The sequence below is a fragment of the Cebus imitator genome, unplaced genomic scaffold (assembly GCF_001604975.1).
Source record: "Cebus imitator isolate Cc_AM_T3 unplaced genomic scaffold, Cebus_imitator-1.0 Scaffold384, whole genome shotgun sequence".
In the NCBI taxonomy this organism is placed as follows: Eukaryota; Metazoa; Chordata; class Mammalia; order Primates; family Cebidae; genus Cebus; species Cebus imitator.
In genome coordinates this window covers 322,900-345,951 of record NW_016107699.1, presented here as the reverse complement: position 1 = coordinate 345,951, position 23,052 = coordinate 322,900, and the positions used below count along the sequence as shown (strand labels likewise).

The following is a 23,052-nucleotide window of genomic DNA, read 5'->3' as shown; positions in this document are numbered from 1 at the left end:
GAGTTTGAGACTAGCCTGGCCAACATGGCAAAACCCTGTCTCTACTAAAAATACAAAATTAGCTGGGTATGGTGGTGCAAGCCTGTGGTCCCAGCTACTTGGGAGGCTGAGGCAGGAGAATTGCTTGAACTTGGGAGGCAGAGGTTGCAGTGAGCCAAGATTATGCCATTGCACTCTAGCCTGGGTGACAACAGCGAAACTCCCTCTAAAATAAAAATAAAACAGAGACCTTAATACTCACAAAAAAAGCCTCTGTAGCAATAAGATGCCAATGTGACAGCATACCCTGAAAGAAATCGAAGTATTTTACCCCCAAATCTATTTCTTTGACGTGTTTTGAAACGGTCCCACAAAGCTGTGTCTTGTGGGGAAAATCTAAATTCTATACAGAATCCCCCTCCCTCTCTAGGTCTATTTGCTGACCCAGGAGAGAATTAACTAAGATTCTGGCACCTTTTTAAGTCTGATATGAAACATTTACAATCTGGAGGCTTCATCTGCATATTAAGAATCTCGGTCTTCACAACTTTTCCTCTAACCCATTAGATAATGGACTAATCCAGAGTCCACTCTATTGATTCCAGGACTTTAGACAGACTCAGCCAATTGCCAATCAACTAGAACATCTTTTAATCCACCTGTGACCTGAAAGTCCCTCCCTTTCAAGCAAGTTACCCCACCTTTCTGGCTAAACCAATGTACATCTCAGATGCACCGATCAATGTCTTATATCCCTAAAATGTATACAAGCAAGGTGCAGCCTGACCACCTTGGGCCAGGTTCTCAGGACCTCCTGGGGCTGTGTCACAGGCCTTTGGTGTTCATATTTGGCTCAGAAATAAATTTCCCAAATTTTACAGAGTGACTTCTCTTTTGTGGACACCAGGGATCCCAACCCACCCCTCTCGCCATGGACCTGACACAGTCTACGGCGCCGAAGCCCACCCTTGCTGGACTCCCCTGCTCTCTGGCCACCCCGTAGGTTTCAGACGCCACTGGCACTGAAGGACTGAACAGCCTGGTAGCATGCCTGACGTTCCTTCTTTATTAAATGATGGATTCAGGATGTCGTGATCACAGTTGAAGGTGACGTGTTAGAAAGGGCAGGTGCGTGAAGGCAGAGGGAGTGCCCACAGACTCGGCGCTCGACTGGGGCAGAGGGATCAAGGATTAAAAAGACTTGAGCTGTGCAGCCCACAGGATGGGCGGGCTGGGCAGACACAGCCCCCCAAGTTGGCCAAGCTGAGTCTCTGCGCGAGTGGCTCCCAGGAGAGGCCCGGCTGAGCAGGCAGTGCTTCCCGGGACCCCAGGGGCAGAAGGACCCCTGCCTTGCAGTCCCAAAGGCCCAGGCCCGTCTCCACTCACACACGCCACCTACATGTGACGTCAGCCCTGAAAAGGTAACAGGAGAATTCAGGACAAAAAACCTCGAAAATAAAAAGGCTACGTGTAGCAGAGTAATACCGGAAATGTTATATACACAGGCGGTGACGGCCCCCTCGAAGCGTCCGGGTCGCTCGTGGGGGTGGGGGGCGCGGCAGGGGTCCCTGCGGCCGGAGCGGCGGGACCTCAGTACACAGAGCTGTTCCGGATGCCACAGCACAGCACCATGCTCAGGATCATCTCGAAGATCTGCAGGAGGGTGGCGGCGGTGGCATGGTCAGCACGGGCCCGAAGGAGGGGCAGCCCGGAGAACAGGCCCTCCCGCCCGCCCGCTCACCATGATCACGGCGACCACAATGGCCGCGATGCCGATGAGGTACAGCTTCCCGGAGAAGAGCTCATCAATCTTCTGGTGGCAGTCCTCCTGTGGGGGTGGTCAGGCACGAGCAGTCAGGGCCCCGGCCTCAGCTCCCCCTTGTCACACAGCAGTCTGTGGTCATCACAGAAAGTGTGGACAGGAATCCCAAGAACACCCCCCCACCCCAGCCCACCCCCATCCACCTCGGAACGGGCAGGTGCAGCAGCCCGGCCTCTGCCAGCTTTTTATCTCCCACCCATTTTAACATAAACGTGAAATGCCCGGGACACACTGTGCCCTTTTCCACTGCCGTCACAGTCATCGGTACCACTAGTGCCCTAAAGCGTCACTGATGTGCACCCACTGACAGCTTCCACTGGGGCCTCGGCAGGAAACTTCCACAGGGCACTCACTACCGCAGGGACGGGCTGTCAGGGGCACCCACACCCACGAGTGCATACGTGGGGCTGTGGGTACCGGTGAGCTTCCACCCCCAAAAGCCTCCACTCCATCTGGCATGCAAAGCCCCGGGTGCCTGCTTTCCTTGTGGGCCAGAGGTGGTCCCACCCCGACCCTCCTGGCAGAGCAGCCCTGAGGGGGCCACATCACCCGGTGTGGTCGCTCCCCTGCCAGGGCTGGTGGGGTGGCCGTGTGGCCTGCTCACCCCAAGACTGCACCCAGGGGCTGGGAGATTCGGGGGATCAGGCCCGCCCCTGCCGGCCCCCACAGGCCCCCCCGCCTTGCACACCTTGAAGAGGTTGGTAATGATATTGCTGCCCGAGGGACACAGGTTGTTCTTGAGCACTGAGGTGGTCAGGGCGGAGAGCGTGCTGGAGCCGCAGCAGTTGAGCTGCAGAGAGCGGGGTATGAGGTCAGCCCTGGGCAGGCCCGGGGGACGGCGGCTCTAGGAGACCCGCAGGGAGGCGGCCGGGGGTACGTGGTGCCCCCCACTGTGGATGCATCCAGGGCCAGCCTTCTTCCCGCTGAGCTGCACTGCTCAGAGATCCCGTGCCCTGGGCCAGCCTGGCCCACTAGGTTCTCACCCGAGGACCAGCTGAGCCCAAGGGTCCTAGAGGTCCCTAGGGCACCTCCTGCTCCTGAGGTCTGGGCAGATGCAGGGGTGGTCCAGGATGAGACACAGCCCACCCGGGTTCCTGCCCCCCGCTTCCTGCCCCGCCCCTGCCCCCGCCCCAGGCCGCACCGTCTCGTGGAAGGTCTTCACCACGGCCTTGGCGTTGTTGGCGTCGTCGTCCACCACGGCCTGTTGCAGGGCCTGGTCGTAGAACTGCTTCACGTCCTTGGCGATCTGGGGGAGGGCTGTGGTCACTCGCACAGTCGGGACCTCCCCCACCTTGCCCCGGCCCCATGCACCTTTGCCAGGCTCTCCCAGGGCAGGATGGCTTCCAGGCCAGACCTCTACACTCTCAGTTGCCCCGGGGGCACTGGGACACACAAGGGAGGCTGGCCTTGTGCTCAGCCCCAGTGCTGCCTCCTCCATATAGCCCCCGGAGACTCTCCTACCAAGTGGGTCCCAGGAGGAGCCCAAAGAGTACCCCCCACCCGCGACAGGAGAGGAGGGTGCCCCTCCCACCCACCCCACCCTGCCCCCACGCACCCAACCTCACCTGGTCTTTGTTGACAAAGCCCCAGATGCCAGCGGCCACCTCACAGGCAAACAGGATGACCAGACAGGTGAAGAACTGGAGCCATGCAGCGGCCAGAGGGAGGAAAGAGGGCAGGCTGTGGGTGGGGCCTCAGCACAGACACCCAGGCACCCAGCAGGCTGTGGGCGGGGCCCCAGGGCAGACACCCAGGCACCCAGCAGGCTGTGTGAGGGATCAGCCCACCACCTGACCAGGAATGAGTGCCATGTGTGAGCCCTAGAGCACAGAGCCTAACACTCAGCCCCAGGAAGCAGACATCAAAGCCCACGGCTTCCCCGCCAGCACCAGCACCCCGGGGTGGATGGGGCGGGGTCTGAGGTTTGGGGTCACAGCTGGTGAGTCCAAGATATCTGCAGCCCCAGGAGGCATGTGCAGCAGCCTGACCCCAGACTCAGACCTGGTCTTCCCCACGCCCTTGCTCCTGCTCCCCATGGGAAGGGAGCCATGGGATGTGCCTCAGTTTCCCCCACTGGGAACACCGGCACAGGCTCCCCCTTCCTGGACCGGCCAGGCCCTGGATGGCACAGCCAGGCCTGGGCTTCCCATTGGGGGCGATGTGCCCAGGGATGCCCAAGGCTGGCCTCAGGGCTAAAACCTGTTATGTTTGTGTCTATTTACTGACAAAGAAAAGAGGTCACTTAGGAACTGGCAATGATGGAGATCAAGCACAGTGGGATTTAATTTAAAAACCAAATGGGAAAACTGGGGCACAGGAGCCGCCACCACCACTGCCTCCCCCAAGAAGTCCAAGTTCTGCCCTGAGCACCAGGGCCAGACATAGCCCGCAGCCCCTCCCCGGGCCAGGCCCAGCCCAGGTGCAGGCCCACCTCCCTGCCTTACCGTCCCCAGCAGGCACTGGGACTCCTGGATGGCCCCATAGCAGCCCAGGAAGCCAACGAACATCATCACGGCGCCCACAGCAATGAGGATGTAGATGCCTTGGGGGAGAGCGACACTGGGTGGGCGCCTGCACACTCGTCACAGCCCGAGACCCCGGAGGGTCCCAGGTGCTGACCCCACCACGGGCTGCCCAGCGGGGAAGACCTGGGGATGCCGACTGCCAGGGACGAGCAGCGAGGGCCCGTATCCCAGCTCAGCCCTTCGAACTCTCTGTGCCTCAGTTTCCTCTCTCATGACGCAGATGGGAGACTATGAGGACCAGGTGGGGACTGTGTGCCTCGTGAGTGCTCTGAGTGCTGGAGAGTGGGTTCTTCTCAGGCACAAGGCCTTCGGTGTGGCCACGGGCCGCCACCCGCCACACCTGCCAGCCACGGTCCCCCACCCACCACCCACGGCCCGCCAAGCACCATACCCACCACCCACTGCCTGCACCCATCAAACCCGCCACCCACAGCCCCCCACCTGCCACCCACTGCCTAAACCTGCTCCCAGGGCCTCTGGGACTTGGCGTGGGGTCTGAGAAGGACCCCCCATCTTAGGTGGGAGTGGCAGGCTGGCGTCCGGAACCAGTGCTGCCTCCCGGGTGCGGTGCGTGAAGTGGGCGGGGCCCTGTGGCTCCGCCCCTCAACTTGGCAGCACAACCGTACTTCTGTTGACCCGCATTTGAACCTGGCTGCTGCATGGGGGGGATCAAGTTGGCTTCCCAGTCCCTGGGCCTGAGGGCTGAAGGCCAGCACTCCACCTGGGCCCGCTCCACCAGGGCGGGAAGGCTGGCCCTCCCCAATTCCCCCACAGCCCCTGGCTGGGCAGCATGCTCCTGGGGAGGGAGAATGGTGGGAAGCGACCTGTGGGCCCAGCCACCCAGGGCCCTGTGCCCTCGGGACAGCCGTCCGTGTCTCTCAGGGCCCGCTTGCCCCCCATCCTTCAGCAGGCGCCCCGTCCCCAGTTGCTGTGGCAATGCAGCAGGCAGCCCAGGCTCCTCCTCATAGCCAGCCCAGGGGAGAAGGCGCCTGGGGCAGGACCCATGCCAGGCAGAGAACACGCCCAGATCTGGGCTCCACCGCCCGGCCTCCTCCCTGCCAGATGAAGCCTCTGCCAGGGATGCCTTGCAGGTGTCACCTGCTCACAGGCATGGCGCCCAGGAGCCAGCTCTCCCTCGTGCAGAACCTGGGACTCCTGGGTTGCAGGGCTGGGTTCACTGAGGGGTGGAGGTCAGGAGGGGCGCCTTGCCTTTTTTGGTCCTGGAGGGTCTGACAGGAGGTGGGAGGCCCAGGCCCAGGGCTGCCAGAGCCCCTGCCAGGCCCCAGCCCCACCCTAAGCTCCTCTCTAAAGCCTGCGGGCCTCATCCGCCGCACACACAGCATCTCTGAGGGACCTACAGAGTGAGCCCAGCGCTGGACAAACAGTCTTTGGCAGGGCCTGGCCCGAACTGGGGACAGAAAGAGGCTCCAGAAGGCCGATTCTGGGATGGGGAAGAGTTGGTGGCCAGCGGGGCTCCAAGGGGTCCCCACTGGGTGGCAGAGCCCATGTCACAGGTGGCAGGTCCTGCAGCCGTGTGGCCAACACAATGGCCAGGGAAACCAAGCCAAAGACAGAGGGTGGGGGACTCTGGGGCTGGAGCTCTGATGTGGCCGCAGTGACACCGTGCCAGTCAGACACCTGCTTCTAATGCCAGCCTTGCCCCTGGTATTGTGGGGGGGGCAGCACCACTGTCCCAAGGGGGCTCAGCACAGCCTGTGACCTCTGCTTCTGTGGACGGTGGGACACAGGAAGGAGGCCTGGCCCACCTCTCTGGGGTGTTCAGTCCCCTGTCCTTGCCCCGGCCTGAAGATAGGTGACCCTTCAGCTCCTCTGGGGCCACACGTGTCCGGACGCTGACCCAACAGCGGGAGCTGCTCCATCCATGAGGCTTGGCCGCCGGGTGCCTGGAGGGTGACCCCTTCAAGAACACCTGCCCCAGGCTGCCTCACACCCACACGCCCCAGGTCCTGGAGAAGGGGACACGGCGGCAGGGGCCGCCCCTTCTGCCCCTGGACAGGAGTACGAGGAACGTGTCGGGCAGCCTTGTTCCAGGCCGGGGATGCTGCAGTTATCACTGGCTGGACCGGTGGCCCTGGAGGGCAAGGCCCAGGATTGCTGGGAGGCCCTTCTGGGCCCCTTAACATCCCTGGTGATCTGGGGAGCAGGAAACAAGAGGCCCGGGAGGGGTCTCCCAGTGGAGACGCATCCTCAGCGATGGGAGGGTGCTGGCCAGGCTCTGCCGCCCACAGCCCAGGCACACGGGCAAAGTGTTCTGAGGATGCCTGCAGGGGGTGGTCTCCACACGAGCCCTGGGACAGCAGCCTTTCCCTTTCTCCTCCTGACGCTCACACCCGTGAGGGTGCCACAGCCCCGAGAGAGGCCAGGGACCTATGGGAGGCCATGGAACCCTCTCCAGAATCGGCTGGGCCCAGAAGCCCTCTGTGGGCCGCAGGCTCCTATCTCTGGGGAGGACAGGGGCCATCCCTGTCAACGCCGTCTGGACCCCAGCACTGGCCATCTGACCCATGAGATGGACAAGGGGAAGAAGGAACGTGTGACCAGGACCCTCAGCTGGCCCTGGGGAGACTGGACAAGGAGGCAGGGCGGGGCGTGAGTGGGACCGTTTGGGCCTCCTGGGACCCTGGTTCAGCAACCAAGCCAAGCGGCCTCTGTAACTGGTGGGGGGCCCGGCCTGGGGGCCACTGCTGGCTGAGGGGAGCCCTGAAGCCTGGGGACACACAGGCTGCCCACCCTTCCCACCCCTCAGCCTTCGAGAGCAGCAGGACCTTCCCAGGGGCCTCCTTTAAAGGACAGAAGCATCTCAACAAACGCTCCAGAGCCCCACCAGTGCCAGCCCTGCCAGGGGCACCGGGAGGAAGGGCGCTGCTCTGCACAGTGAGCTGGTTTTGGCCCTCCTCCTCCTCCTCCTCCATAACCCGGGCTGCTAGGGGCGGGGAGGGCAGCCCAGTCCCCCACAAGAAGCCTAATAAGGCAGCAAGGTACAGTTGCCTGCAGAGGCAGCTGAGTCATGCCACCCTTTGGGGGTATCTCCACCCCTCTCCACCCCTCCCCTCTCCTGTCTCCACCCCTCAACTGCCCAGTCCCCTACCCCTTCTCCACCCCTCTCTCAGTCCATCCCTCAAGCTCCATCCTTCCTTCCCTCCCTCCCTCCAGGGCAGCCCGAACTGCTCAGTGAGGCCCAGGCATCCAGCCCCGCCCTTCCCAGGGAGCCTCCCCAGAAATAACCCATGCTTAAAATAAGCAAGGTCTCGACACAGTCCCCTCCCATGCCCAGCTTCCACCTCCTGCCCTGGCTGAACCCAGAGACGTGCTGGAGTCCCAGCAGGCCACAGGCCCACCTCCGTCTCAACCCGAGCGCCCAGACACACCATGCCTGACTGCCTTTCACCGTCCATGTCCCCACCCAAAGGCTAGGCCCTGCCGCCTCCTGGAAGCCCTCCCTAAATGTGTCTGAGACTGCCACATGTGCACTCACCTACGTAGAAGGTGTTGGGTGCAGGCTTGTCTCCCAGCTCCAGATACAGGAGGTTGGTGGTCTGCGGGTCATGGCGGAGCCACAGGGCCACACCCAGGATCACGCCTCCAGCCAGCTGGGAAAGATCAGGAATGTGTCACATGCAGCAAGAGCACTGCAGCACAGCATGCCCCCCCACCCCCCAGCCACAGCAGCCTCCCTCCTGGCTGAGCCACCCGCCGGCCCCCACGCAGGGAGCAGCTGTCAGTTCTGCTGCCCTGCCCCGAGGAGCCCCTGGAGTCAGGAACCACGGGGCGGGTGCTTTGGCTGCCATCTACCTGGAGCCTGGCCCTGCCCTGCACCTGTGGAGTGCCACTCCAGGGCGGGACAGCCAGGAAGACACTTGACGACGCCGGTGAAATCTGCCTCTCAGATGAAAACGGAATCCTTCTTTACGATAAGCGTGTCCCAAATACTTATCGGGGCATACCAAAACATAACGTGGTGCTTATCTGAAGTTCAAGGTTCACTGGACACCTGTAGTTTCACCTTCCATATCTGGTCAGAGGCGATAGCAGGACCTAAGTATCCCAGGAACACTGGAACCTCCTGCATGGGTGTGGCACTGCCCCAGGAATCTCAGCTCGGTAGGCACTGCCTCTGTCTGGGGGTGCTGAGAGCTCTGGAGTAGGGGTGCCCCATGTTTGCTGCCAGGAGGAGGGGGTAGGATTTGATGTTACCAGGCCGAGCCTTAGGCGCCAGGGCCTGCGGGGTTTGTGGGGTACGTCCCTGCGGCCGTCAGCCCTGGGAAGGGAAACTTGGGAGGAAGGAAGCTGCTGTGGTCTCCAACACGTGCTGGAGGAAGAGACGCAGAAGCCGGCCCGGGGCTGCCGCTCAGCTGCTGGGGCAGGAAGGGGACTGTGCTTGGAGTCGGTGGGCGGGGATGGGGCTCACAGAGGGGACAGACCCCCAATGCCTGGTCGTCCTGTGTGCACACCAACGCTAGCCAGATGGGGTCTGCCCTTGAGACTGGGCCAGCCCAGGCCATTCTGAGCATCTGACCAGGCCAGGCATGTGGCCCAGGCCTCCCTCAGGAAGCACCAAGGCCCCTCTCCCTAGGGGCAGTGCCCAGCCTTCTGCTGGTGGGAGGGGACACAAGTTTGTCCTCTGCTGTCCCTGGTGCCTAGCACCATGCAGGGCACACTGCAGACATGTGATCCCCATAAATGACCAATGACCCTGAGTCCCATTGCCCTGCCCTCCTCCACTCCAGGACGCCTTCTGCAGACGCTCCTCCCTGCCAGATGGCGTGGGGGCTGGGTCCCCTTCAGAGCCCTCTGGGGGTTTCTTCCTGCCCCAGGCGTGAAGTACTGCCCCACAGTCCTCCAGCAGCCTGGGGACACTGGGTCTCTAGGACACCACTGGTCAGATGCAGGGTCCCTGGGCCACAGCAGGAGGTGATCATTGCTGGACAGCCTGGCTAAGTCAACCTTTACCCCGTTGCCCCAGGACAGCATGAGAGTCCCCTAAACATGGTCTGGCAGGCGAGCCATGCGCAGCCCTCGGGCAGGGACCACCCAGGCCAGGGGGTGCTGAAGACACCTCCAGGGTCAGGGCCCACAAGTGCGGCCACTGTCTGGCTCCCATAGGCCTGGTCACGTCTGTCTTCCTCCTCCATGCCACTCTCCCTGAGGGCCTGGTCTTGGGGGCTTCCTGGAGGAGGAGGCAGGGGGACATGAGATGAATCAGCCAGTTGAGAAGGCACTCGGGGTGGCAAGGGGCACACCTCTGTCGCAGAGAACGCCGGCCCAGACGGCAGCTGCTCCCAGAGCTGGGTCAGAATGCTTGGCGCTGCCAGCAGCTGGGTGCCAGGCAGGTCCCGTCCCAGCAGCTGAGGCCTTGCCTCACCAGCACCAGGCGCCCGACGCTGACCCCATAACAGGAGCAGAGCTGCCCGTCAACTGCAGAAGAGAAACCGAAAGCTGGACCCGAGACCACTAGCTGGACAGCCCCACTCCTGCTCTGATGGCCCCGCCGGGAAGCATGGCCCCAAGGTGGGGCTGCGCAGGGGGCTGTGCCAGGCACAGTGTGAGCCTCAGACCCCAGCGCCATAGCCCTCGCCCAAAGAAAGCCCTGAGGACGCCCCAGGCAGGCTGGTTGAGGGCCCTGATAAGGGTTCCGGGGGTGGAGGAGCTAGGGCTCTCCTCGCCCTTTCCCTCACACTCCTGCCTCCCCTCTCCTGGGACCTGAGCTGGGCCTGGCAAACAGTAAGGCCAGAGGGGACTGGAGCAGTGGTGAGCACCGGTAATTCCAGCACCTTTGGAGGCTAAGGCGGGAGGATCGCTTGAGCTCAGGAGGTTGAGGCTGCAGTGAGCTATGACTGTGCCACTGCACTCCAGCCTGGGTCTCAAAGCGAGGCGGTGTCTCTGAGAAGAAAATTCGCCAGGCGTGGTAGCTCACGCCTGTGATCCCAGCACTTCGGGGGGCCAAGATGGGGGGACTACTTGAGGCCAGGAGTCTAAGATCAGCCTGGGCAACACAGTGAGAGCCCATTTGACAAAAAATAAAAATAATTAGCTGGGCATATTAGTGGCATATGCCTGTAGTCCCACCACCTGGGAGGCTGAGGTTGGCAGATTGCTTGGGCCAGATGTTGCAGGCTGCAGTGAGCTGTGACCATGCTGCTGCCCTCCAGCCTGGGGGACAGCAAGACCCTGCCTCAAAAATCAGATAAGCTCCGTAGGGACTGCTGGTGCCAGCAGTCACGGGGCTCTCACCACAAAGGGGTCATTAATGGCTCCCCTGTAATGGGGCTGCCAGGGCACCCTCTCCACACATCTGACACAACAGCCTGGGCTGGGGGTTCTCAGACTTTCTTCTTAGGGGCTGGGCCTCCTGTTTCTCCCATGGGAGTTTCAACTCCATTTTCACACTTTGGTTTAGAGAGGATGGGGCCCTACCTCCCCGCCCAGGCCCCAGACCGAAGCTCTTCTGTGCCAAGTGGAAGGTTCATTAGAACCATGGAGGGCCTGATGTGCACCTGCAGGCGGCGCTGGAAGCCACCTGGCAGCTGGGACCCCAAGTGTGCCCCTCACATGACAAGGCCCCAGGGAGGCCAGGGGCCCCCCGCTTCCAGAATCCTCCAGGAGCTGAGAGCTCCTGGTTCTTCTGTGCCTGTCACGCCCATGGCGGCACAGGGAGGATATGGACAGTTCAGGAGAGGTGGGAAGGGTGGGGCCGGCGGGTGGCCCCAGAGAGCCTGGCTGTCCTCACCCCGCTGCCCTTCTAAGCTGGCTCCATCTGCAGCCTGGCGGGAGGAGGTGGCCAGGCCGAGTTGCCGTGGTAACTCTGGCTTCCTCCAGGGCCTTTGAAAACATTGCTTATTTTGTTTTGAAACTGTGGTCCAGATACCGTTTTGGGAGCTGTTCCGGGCCAGAGTAGGGCAGGTGGTTGGGGGAACCCCATCCCCACAGAGACCTGGTTACAATCCCTGATGCAGCCACAGGAGCTGTGGGGCTGCTGGCCGACCCCAGGCTCCCCGTGCCTCAGTGTCCCCCTCTGTAAAACAGAGCTGATCATGGAACCATGCCTGGCTCAGAAGCTGCTCCACAGGGGCCGATCCACCCCACACCCTACCTGGCTGAGCGGGGACCACCCGTCCTGTAGCCTGGGCGCTGAGCCATCTGATGGGCACACTGTCCTCACAGAAAGCTCACCCTAAACCCCAAACCTGCTAATGGTGGGATTTCAGGCCACATGCAGCTTCTTGCTGTGCTCTGGGAAGGGGCTTCTGTTCAGCATCCAGGGCTGTGTGGGGAGGTTGCCCCCAGACCAGCCCTGGTCTCAGGCCCCTGCTGAGGGTTGCAGGAAAGGCTGATCCTGGCCTTCGGGGCCCGGAAGAGCCTGGGCCGATACGAGGAAGGACCCAAGGGCCCATGTGACTTTCAACAGGGAAGTATAGCGGGGTCAGGAGGGGATGGGGGGGCAGCGGGAAATAGGGGTGATGCCAGTCTGGCTACCTCAATTGTCCCTGAGGCCACCAGAAACAGGAGCCACTCTGGGTGGAAAAATGGGGCAGGAAGGAGTGCCAGGCACTGGGCAGAGGCCTCGTCTGGGCCTTGGTCTTCCCAGCCCTAGCATGGACCCACAGGGGGCCACGCTGAGCCAGAGAAGCCTCCAGCAGAAACCTTGAGCTGGAACGAGGTGACCCTAATGGTGGTGATGGTCACCCCCGGTTTCTGGATGAGAAAATGGAGGCGGTGGGGGGCTCCCCTAAGGCCACCTACGAGGGAGGGCCACGGCAGCACCAAACCCCCACAGGCTGTGGTTGGAAAGGCAGAGGTGCCCCTGCCCCATAACCAACCGCCTGTGGCAGGGCTGGAGTGTCCCCAGAGTCAGGAACACAAAGGACACCTGCTCCCTGAAAGACACAAGACAGAGCCTGGAGACGTGTGGACTGGGGTGAGGAAGGGCCTAAGACAGGACCTGTGCCCTGAATGTATGCAGGACTTTCCAAATGCAACAGTAAGAAAAATGACTGCCCAATCTTTAAAAGATGGACAAAAGGCAGGAACACACCCTTCCCCACAGAAGAAAGATGCTCCACGTCGCCAGTGATCAGGAAACCAGGGAAAGCCGAAGCCACGTCCCGGGAGCACCCACTGGATTGGCTACAACGAAAAAGGCCACCCACAGCAAGTGCCGACGGGGGAGGCACTCCACAGGGGCTGCAAAACGGTCCAGACACCTTGAAACGCAGTTTGGCAGTTATGTAAAACTGCTGCTTAAGTAGTGAAACCCACACTCACCACATGACCCAGCTGCCCCACCCCCATGTATTTACCCAAGAGAAATGAACTGAAGTTCACACAAGTCTTGTACACAAATGTTCTAGCAACGTTTCTTGTAAATGCCCCAAACTGAAACAACCCCTACGCCCGCGGACCGGTGAGCGTGAGAACCCGGGGTTCCTTGTACAGGTTTGCGCACATGGGTGCCTCCCTGCACAGCAGTAAAAAAGAACGGGTGACAGGCACGCCACAACATGGGCGCACCTCTGGGTCATTATGCTGAACAGAAGAGGCAGAACAGCAACAACTCGCAAGAACCTTCTGAGTCCACCTGCAGTGGGGTTGAAGAAATACACGCTGCCTACATCCACAGAGACGGTCCGGGGTTGACTGGGATGGGGTGGAGGGGCAGGGAGCAGAGATCCCAAGGGCCCCAGGGACGCTTGGGCAGTTGGTGATGGTTTCAAGGGGGTACAAAACTGTCAAAACTTACCCAGTTGTACCCTTTAAATATCTGCATTTACGGCGTGTCGATCACATCTAAATAAAGCCCGCATGCCCCAAGTCCCTGATGACTGAAATCCTGAGGGCCAGTGTTTCTTCTGGGCCCCAAAGGCCCCAGGCGGCCATCTTGGTGCTAACTTCTCCCGAGGCGGAGCCAACGCTTCCCAGGGGCGAGCAGCAGCGTGGGAAACACCAAAGTTAGTCCACAGAAGTGTAGTTTTAGGATAAAACTAAGTTAGGGACTGGAATATAAATATGGAGCCTGAACGTCAGTTAAGAGAGTCCCACTTTCATGGAAAACACAGAGAGATGAGGCGGGGGGCAGCCGGAAGCCCCAGCTGCGGAGTGCCCTTCACCTGCGCGACCTCAGGCCCATCTCAGCCTCTCTGTGCCTTGTCTACCAATGAGAAAATGAAGGTGCAGAAACTGACACCCACACAACTTGGCCTGCGCCGCAGCGCCCAGCTCCCCATCAACATTAGGCTTCATCAGTGCTGGCATGTGGAACTCCTCGGTCATCCCTCTCGCCACAGAATCATCCACACAGGGACCTCCCTGCTCAAAGCTCACCCGTGGGAAGCCTCTCTGCCACCTGCTCCCACCTCCCAAGATACTCCAGCCTCCGGAAACGCCCCGCCCCCGAGATGCTCCGCCCCCTGGATGCCCCACCTCCCACGTGGCCCCGCCCCACGGATGCCCTGTCTCGCGAGACGCCCCGCCTCCCCAGACGCCCCGCCTCCCCAGACGCCCCGCCTCCCCAGACGCCCCGCCTCCCCAGACGCCCCACCCTACCCCAGGAGAGGCTCTGGGGGGATTGGGCATGGAGGGTGGCTCTCAGGATGGAGCCCAGGTGACCTGTGGGGTTCCTGGAGGGCTCCCTGCAAGGCTACTGAAAGCAGCGTTTCTAACTCTATGAAGGATTTTGGTTCTTTCTTTCTCCTTCCTGGGAATTAATAAATAACAGAGGCGACTTTAAAAGGGGGGCTGCCAAGCACACTGGGTCCCTGCCCAGCCTGTCCGCCGTTTCCAAGAAGCAGTTGAAAGGGAGCAAAAGGCAGCAGGCGCTGCCCGGGCAGGCCTAGGGCAGTTCCCCTTCCATGCCAGCTGCCTGCTACCCCCGCGGGCCCCGGACAGCCAGGAGCCGGGCTTTGGGTGAGAGCCCTCCATGCCAGCGCACACGCCCCCACAGCTGCAGGAAGGGGCAGCGATCTGGTTGCCCTACACAAGCTTACCCCCCAGAAAGGCCAAGAGGTCACCCCAAGTCCTGCCCAGGTGCCCCATTGAGGGATGAGGACCACGATGCATCAGCTCATCCCGCCGTTACACAGAGGCCAGCATTCGTACGTCTCTAGCCCAGGCCTTCCCTTGATGCTCTTGGGGAGAGGGGCCACCAGGCAGGGCCACACTGCCGGCTCTGTGTCTGCTCACGGACACCTGGGGCTGCACGTGGTGGGCTGTGCATGTGGGAAACACACCAGGAAGTGCCCACTGGGCTCAGCCTGAGAGCCCCTTCCGGGGAGGACGGTGAGGCCCTGAGGGGGAAGGAAAGGAGGAAGTCCCCTGGAGGTACTGGGTGAAGGTGGAGGGAGAGGCTTGGCAAGGTGCTTCCAGGAAGGGACACTGGGGGTGGGAGGGGAATGGCCCCTCCAGCCTGGGTTCCACAGGCCAACCCCTCACTCTCTGCCCACCAAGAAGGCACAGTGCCAGGCCTGGATGTGGAGTCTGCGGACAGGGCCTCCTTCCTGGGTGATATGGGCCCTCTCAGGCCCTCCTAGGTGGTAGGCAGCTGCCCCTAGGACCCCGTTGTGACCCCCAGGGGCGGGAAGGCAGCATGGAAGGAAGAGGGGCAGGAATCCTCTCCTAGGCCAGGAAGCGGAAGCTCCACTCACAGGGCCCCTGGCCCCTGGCTCTGAGGAAGCCGCCTGTCTCAGTGTCTAAAAATAGGTGTCAGGCGAGGATGCTGGCCCTCTGGCCCTGCCAGCTGGGGTATGTGAGGAGCCACTTCCCTTGGGACCAGGAGGATGGGCACCCACTCAGAGGATCCTGGTGCCTCCCAGGCATCAGGGGTGGTAGGCACTGGTGCCCCATGAACCAAGCCCCTTCCAGGGCCAGCTGCTCCCCAGGAAGGGAAGCCAGGAAGTCCCTTGCCCCACCTTAAGCTTACCCCTCTTCTGGGAAGCTCTTCCACCCCGTTGGCCCCTGTAGGAAAGGTGTGTCAACACAGGCAGTCCCAGTGACCTACGGGGGAAAGGCCAGGCGAGGGACTGCGCTTCAAAGAAAAAGGTCTGGGTGGGCCAGTGCCCCCCAGGGAGGTCGATGGGAGGTGGAAGGTGGGTGGCCTCGGGCAGAGGACCAGAGAGAGGGTAGAGGGGCCCAGGGCAGCTCAGGGTGTCTCCAGACAGAGCAGCACCCGAGAGGCCACCCAGCACAGCCTGGCCAAGAGCCAGTACGTGCTCCACACCTGGGTGTGGCCACAGCCCTGGGGGGACCCCACTTGGCTGTGGCTCTGGTTTCCAGCCTCGAGAGCCATCACTTGGGAACCCTGGCTTCCTGATTGCCCTGTGGGCCTGTTAATCACCCAGCAAGCCTGGGGTGGTGCGGGCGGTTCAGGGTTCGGAGCCTGCCGGGTGCAGTCGGGGCTACTTCCTTTAAGTACTTTCATCTTCTTGGGGACAGAAGGAAAGACTGTTCGAAGCAGCCCCACTGTCAAGCTGAGCCCCTGGGGGTGGAGGAGTGGCCTGTGGCTGTGTGAGAGGGTGAGCTTCCTGGGGGCCCAGGGTGGGGGCTGGAGTCTGTGCTTCCAAACCGTGGCCCTCAGAAACTCCTGGGGTCCCACTCAGGAAGGAGCTCAAGGATCAGGACTGCTCTGGGCCCCTATCAGCGGGGTCCCTTCGCCTGTCCTGGAGAGAGTCTCACTGCCCTGTCTTGTTTTATCTGTGCTATCACCTGGGGCTGAGCTTTGAGGTAGGTTCTGCACTGCAGGGCGTATCATGCTCCTGGCAGGGCTGTGAGGGGATAGAAACGAGGCCCCCAGGCTGCCCGCCTGCCCTGATCCTGGAGCTCCAGGTAGCACAGGACAGGGCACCAGGCAGGGTCCTCCATCACTCAGCCCTCTCCCTCCCATCCTTAACCTTCTCTGAATCACTTCACTTCCATAACTAGGACCCGGAGGGACAGAGGAAGAGGGAAGCAGTCACCTTCCAAATGTAGCAGGAGGGCACACCTCCAGAGGGAGGGGCAGGGTGGGGTGGGGTGGGAGCCACAAGCTCTGGCCAAGCCAGCCACTCCCTCCTCCCGGCCCCTGGCATTTGGAACCCCACACCTGGACTTTCGAAGCTCCCCTGCTGGGGCACCGACATCCCAGAGAGAGGTGCTTGCTGCCTCTGCACCCTGGCCCCCAGCCCTACCACACTCCTTGAGCAAGCAGCCCTCAAAGGCCCTGTGCAGGGTGTGGGGGGCAGCTGCCTTATCCTGGCCACCCCACAGCCATGGCACTGGCGGCCAGCGAGAGACACCTATGGCCCCAAAAGTAAGATCCAGCTGCCAGCTGACCCTTAGGCCCTTGGGCCTGGCCCCTGCCCGAGGATACTCCTCCAGCACTGGGGGCCTACCCAGAGGATCCCCAAGGGTCTCTCAATACTCAGCACCTGCTCTGCAGCCCACCAGGTTGGGGGTCTTAGGTTGGGCCCAGAAACACAAAGAATGTGCGTGTGGGGCCGGGGGACACTGAGAAATCCAGAAGTCCCTGGAAGGCTGCCTGATGCCACTGTGTCCTCCCAGGCTGGTGGGGCAACTCGAAGTGGAGGCCGCTGAGGCCCATTTCTAGGTAAGCCTGGTTCTTCTTGCCCTGAGGGGTCCCAGGAACAGGAGGAACACCTGCAGGGCTGGAAGATCACCCAGCACCCACAGCACACCCAGCCTGGGTCACAAGGAGGAGGGGCCCAAGCAAGGGGCAGGGCACCTGGCTCCTCCCCAGCCCCAGAGTCCTTTCCAAAATTGTGGCGGTACAAGGGTGACAACCTGCTCCCTCGCAGGGGCGCCTGGACTCTATGCCTTATGGACTGTGCGAGCAAAGCTCGTCCCGTGATGGGATTTCAGGTGTGGAAACAGGGGTTGGGGATGGTCTGGGGCCAGTCTCCCTGTCTGGGCTAGGAAGCAGTTATGAGACAGGGATTGGGGGTGAAGCAGATTTCTGAAAGTTGAGCTGAACTGGGTGCTGGGATGGGCACAGGAGAAGGACCCTCAAACCCAGGGAAGAATGAAGGGTTTTCAGGCACGCAGCCTGGCGAGGCAGGGAGGGTGGGTGGCTTGTCAGCACCTGCCAGGGCCACACCCAGCCAGAGGGGCGACCGGGGAAGCAGCTACACCTGCTTGTTTTCACTCTGTGCCCCACACCGCGACAGTGGCCAATCTGTGGCAGGGACAAACCATAGACTTCCTCTTCTCGGCCCGCTTGGCCCAGTGGCAGTTTCCCCAAAGCTGTGCAGCCAGACAGCCTGGGGGAGCTAGGGAGAGTCCACACACCCACTCAGCGAAATCAGGCACAGGATGTCCTAGCCCCTCCCGCCTGCCAGGGTTGCAGCCCCTTTCCCGGAAGGACGGCAACAGATCTGCCAAGTGACAAACAGTCATGTGCTGTCTGGAAGTGAGAATTACATACCCATTAGCAAGGCTTCTAATCAGTCTCTTTCCTGGCCAGGTTTGGCGGCCCTGCCACAGGGAGGTGGCCAGCATTAGGTTGGAGGAGCAGCCAGTCCCAGGCAGGGGACACTGCTCTTCTCCCTGCGGAGACTGGCAATACCTCTCCTAGGCTCCTTGGCCAGCCCCTGAGGAGAAGACTCTTTTGTCCATTTCACAGATGAGGAAGGTGAGGCTCCCACAGGTCAGTCCCCTGCCCCGGGACACAGGCTTTCCTGCCTTGCTCCTGACAGCAGCGGGTCTCGGGTGCCAGCCATGTCTGATGGAGGCTCCCGGACCCACCCAAGGGACGGGATTTCCATGATGCTTGGCCAGGGTGTCTGCACTGTCTTCCCTACTTGGGCCGGCTGGCCCTGCACCCAGAGAGCCCAGTTCTCTCCAGCCCCAAAGCGGTCAGGGCACACCTGCTCGATGCCTGGCCCCCCCACACCCTGCACCTTGGCTTGGGGAGGGGGACAGCAAGTGTGAGTGTGTGTGCAGGTGGGAGCATGCGTGCATGTGTGTATGAGTGCATGTGCGTGTGTGTGTATGCACACCCGCAGCCATGGACACCCACTCCAGTCCTTCCAGGCCAAGAAGGGACTTCCACCCCCCCTCCTCTCTAAAATGGAACTTTTAACAAGTGCCCGTCCAGACACCCATTGTTGGCCTCCTCCTCACCAGCCTCCCCTGAGCCCACAGGACTACACTGTGTCCCGCTGGGCCCTGCGGAGGACCGGCAGTCCCTCCTCACGGCACAACTTGCCCGGCCAGGCTGGGTGCTCTGAGGCAGGGGTCCCTTTGGAGCCCTGCCCAAGACCCATGCCCTGAGCTCTTCCTGCACCAAGGCCCCCACCAGCACTCAGGCATGTCGGCGAAACCACCAGCAACCCCAGGAGGCAGGCTCACTGAGGACCCGCAATGCAGACGGGGGAGGCCCAAGCCCTCGGCACTGTGCTCTCAGCCACACACCCTGTGACGCCAGGGTGGAGGGGGCTTCCGCAGGGTGGTGCTCACCAGCCCCCCCTCACCCAGCCTGGCATTTCTGGCTACCACAGAGCCCCAGTGGATGGATGGGTCACAGTGACTGTGGACGGAACCAGTTCTCAATGCTTTGTGGAATCACACCCTTGGGAGCACAGAGGCGAGGCCTCGGAACCATTTCCTTGAGACTTAATAATGAGCACCCCTGGGATGCGTCAGGCCTCCACCCCAGCTGCTTGGGAAACTTCCAGGCCCGCCCTGGTGATGCTCCCCGAGGGCTGCCAGGGAGACCTCTCAGCCTGGGCAGGCAAGAGACTCATCCAGCGCTGATGCACCGTCCAGAGAGCAAAAGTCCACCTCTGGAGAAGTCCCCTTCCCCGACTCCCCTTCAGCCCCTGCCCCCAGGTCCAAGCTCTCCTCAGCAGGGGATGGGGCTCCAGGGCCAGCAGAGGGATGTCCTTGGGTCCTGGGCCTCTCCCACCTGCCTGGCCGGAAGCAGGCCACCATTAAGGACCTGCCGAGGTCCCAGGGCCATGCCTGGGGAGGGTAACCCTTTCCCAGGCAGCCTCGCTGCCCCCACTGCCCGGGCAGGGCCGATGGACGGGGTGACTCCCACCAGTGTCCCAGGCAGGCTGTGCAGAACAGCCTTGGGGAAGGTGGGATGTGACTGCCCCACTCTTCTCCCAGCTGAGAGTTCAGTCCAGCCTCTGTCCTTCCCCCTCCAAATAATCTCCCTGCCCCAGATCCGTGCTGGGATCCTTAGCCCTCCAGATGGAAAACAGATGTCCCTGGTCCCACACACTGGCTCCAGGGGCCATTTTAAAAGTTTGCCCTCGCTGCCTCAACTTGAGAAACACTCGGTCTACTGGGACATCAGCCGAGTCTTCCACGAGAAGGGGGTGACAGCCTGGGGGCAGGCGCAGGGAGGGGCTTGCAGTCTCTGCCCAGGGGCGTGGCCACAGGGAAGCCGAGGCCATGGACACCCACTCCAGTCCTTCCAGGCCAAGAAGGGATTTCCACCCCCTCCTCAATTCCAACACTGGCGGAAATGGAAACAAAAGGCGAAAGCCCATCAGTCACTTCCCAACAGCAAAGCCTGCGGGCAGGAGAAAGCCACCTTCAGCGGGAGACCCTCCTTCACCCAAGTTGGCACCCAAAGATGCCCACTGTGGGGGCCCCATTCTAAAGCGGCGGGCCCGCGCCCAGACCTTGGCACCCACTCCAAGCCCCTGGCGCCACTTTATTCCTTGTGCCAACTATGGGCCGCGGGACCCCACTCCGCAAGGCCTCCAGAGCCCTTCTGGGGAGAGGCCTAGGCTGGAACGTGTCTGGGTGAGGAGTGGGAGACTGGCACCCAGGTAGGGACCGCCAGGGTGCGTGCACCCCAGCTTTTGGGCCATCCCGGAGGATGTCTGCGCTCCTTCCGTAAGCGCGACCCCCAGGAAGGTCCCAGGTGCTGACAGCAGACTGTAGAGTAAGCTGGGCCGCGGAGCGGGTGAGGCGGATCGCCCCCAAGGCTCCGGCAAAGTGTGCGCCCCCCCCCACCATCCAGGGGCGGCGGCCCTGATGAGCTCATGGGGGCGGGGCGCCAGGAGTCCCGCCCGCGAGCCCCCCCTTCGTCCCCGCAAGGCAACGGTCCCGAATCCGCGGCCAGCGGACCCCGCGTGCCCCTCCTCAGCTGAGGTGCGACCGGGTACTCGGATCCAGGCCCGCGCCTACCGCACCCATCACCACCACTTAGGAGGAACTGCCCGGCGGCACCCAGAGCCCCCGCCCGGCCGCCAGGCTGGGCCCTGGAGCACAGAGGCCCCGAAACTCGGCTCGCAGCCTCCAGCCCCAATGTCGGGGGGCGCGGCGGCCCCGGGCGAACCCCCACTTCGCTCCGGGAGCCCACAGGTGGCCCCACAACTTCGCGGCCCGCGCTGCGCCCTCGGGGCCTAGCGCCCGGCTGCGGGACCTGCCGGAAACCGAGGTGGGGTGCGTGCCCGCCCCCTCCCGCCCGGACCCCGGCCCGGCCCTTACCCAGAAGACGAAGTTGAAGACGAAGAGCAGGTACTTGATGCACTTGGTGCAGCCCTCCACTCCCATGGCGGCGCGGGTGGCGGGCGGCCTGCGGGGCGCGGGCCGGTCCTGGGCGGCGGGAGGGCCGGCGCGTGGCCTGGCGGGCGGCCGGCAGGGGGGCCTGGCGGGCCGAGAGGCTGGGGCGCGAGGAACGCGGCGCGGGGGCGCGGGGGGCGCGAGAGGACGCGCGGTGGGGTCGCCTCGCCGGATGCGCGGTGGGGTCGCCGCTGTCGCCGCAGCTGCGCGCTCGCTCTCTGGCCGGGCGCGCGCCCCGCTCCGCACCACTTAAAGGCGCCGCGGCCCCTCCCCCCGCAGGCTCCGCCCCGCAGGCTCCAGCCCCGCCCCTGCCCCGCCTCCTCCCTGGGGCGCGCGGCCAGGGGGTGTGTGGGGCGCCGCACCTCCCCCCAACTCGGCGCATTTCGGCCGGGACCTCAGGGCTTCGGGTGCACCGCGCTGGGCGCGGGAGGCATCCCCGAGCTGCTGTCGCGCTCGGAGCCCCCGAGGGGGTGGCAGCAGGGCCGCGGCTGGGGACAGGCATGCAGCCTCTGCCCAGGAGTGCAGCCCGGGTGCTTGGAGAACAACCTATTCCTCCCTCCAGCGCCTTGGACAATCCGGGAGGGCTCCCCGAAGGAGGTGATGTCGCAGCGGTTGGCTTTGCAAAGACAGCAAGCTTTGCTCACATTGCTCTCGGGGGCTGGAACCTGGGCAGGCCTGAGGCCCCCTAGCTAGTGGGCGTTGGCCTGAAGGTCCTAGTACAGGCAACCAGTCCCTGTCCCATGGAAGCGGGGAGTTGCTGACCCATGCTGCGGGAGTCTGCATCTGAAAAGGTCACTGGGGCCTGAGAAGGCAGCTCCCAGACCAGTGTGAAGTGTCTGGGAGGCCAGAGCCACCTGCAGGAGAACCTCCAAATACTGCATCTGTTTCATCTATGCCCTGGTGTGTCGCGCCCCAGGGATGCCAGCCTTCCTGAAGGTGTGGGGCCAGGCACGCTGCACTCACTGCTTTGGGCTAATGATTCAGAGCGAGGGATGCTTTCTCCCCAGATGAAGGAGCGAAGGCTTTTGCAGCAGATGACTCACCGACGGTTTCCCACGACGCAGATGCGTCATGGCGGGGAGCTTACCTGGGAACCACGTGGGACAAGGTCCGGAGAACCGGTCCTCTAGCCAGGGCGTCTTAGCAAATGCCGTCCAACCCAGCGCTGGCAGATAGAACCTTCTGCAACCATGGGGATGTTCTGTACCTGGATAACCCCTGGCGTGAGTGACTACTGGGTACTGGAAATGTGGCCACAAGGAACTGAATTTTTCATTGTGTTTCATTGTAATTTAAATTCACATGGCCCTGGGTGGCCAGTAGTGCTCACAGTGGGCAGAACGGTTCTATTGGAATCGTCTGTGCTCAACTAGTTTTTTTGGTGGTTACTTTTTAAACTGGTTTTGGCTTCATGCCTGCATAAGAACTACCAGCACTGGTTTATGCCTAGTTTTACGTTTTGTTCCTGTCAAAGTGACATCATAAGAAAAGACTCTTAAATGGTCACTTGAGAGTCTTCGAGGATTCTTTTTGTTTTGAAGGGGACAGGAAGAGTTCCAGTGTGAGGAAACACTTCTCTGGATGTCCTGGACACCTGCTCTCCCATCAGCTCACTGCTGTCCCCAGTGATGGGGACGCTTCCCGTTAAAGGCGTGGGCTGTGCCCTCAGCAGGGTGAGGTGGGTGGAGGGAGACACTGACCCCACTCTCAGGAAGCTGGTGGAGAGGGCAGATCCACGCACACTGCATCCTTGACCACCAGCCTCAGAAGCAGGCCATGCCCGGCCAGCAGCCAGCCTATCTGTCCTCTTCAGCCATGCAGCAAATATTTAGTGGGTGCCTGCTGTGTACCAGGCCCTGGCTATGGCAGTCAGGCAGCAGACCCCTCCCCTTGAGGATCTGCAGCTCTGGCAGAGATGACAGGTGTCACAGCATGATGGTCATATCAGTGCTGGGGAGGGAGGGAATTCCTAGGGTGCTTGCTAGAGGGTCACGGGGTTGGGGCACTCCTCCAGGGCAGAGGCTTGGAGGAGCACAATGGATCCAGGCTCTGATGCCTGCAAAGGAGCCAGCCAGGCAGAGCTGGGGAGGACCACTCCAGGCAGACGGGTGAGGTGGCAGGAACACAAGGGAAGCCGGGGTCCCAAAGCAGACAGAGCTGGTAGAAAGGGGCTGGACACAGGTCAGGGGCAGGTGTGAG

General features: G+C 62.1%; 1 protein-coding gene across 1 annotated transcript; it reads right to left on the bottom strand.

The window, feature by feature from the left end:
- Nucleotides 1-1,022: 1,022 nt before the first annotated feature.
- CD81 (CD81 molecule) lies at nucleotides 1,023-21,072 on the bottom strand. Its single transcript, XM_017507715.2, has 8 exons — nucleotides 20,779-21,072; nucleotides 7,823-7,937; nucleotides 4,246-4,343; nucleotides 3,367-3,441; nucleotides 2,943-3,047; nucleotides 2,490-2,591; nucleotides 1,721-1,807; nucleotides 1,023-1,632 (listed from the first exon to the last, which is right to left on the bottom strand). Exons 1-8 carry the CDS (start codon nucleotides 20,842-20,844, stop codon nucleotides 1,570-1,572), a joined length of 711 nt encoding a protein of 236 aa, XP_017363204.1. The 5' UTR covers nucleotides 20,845-21,072; the 3' UTR covers nucleotides 1,023-1,569.
- Nucleotides 21,073-23,052: the final 1,980 nt, after the last annotated feature.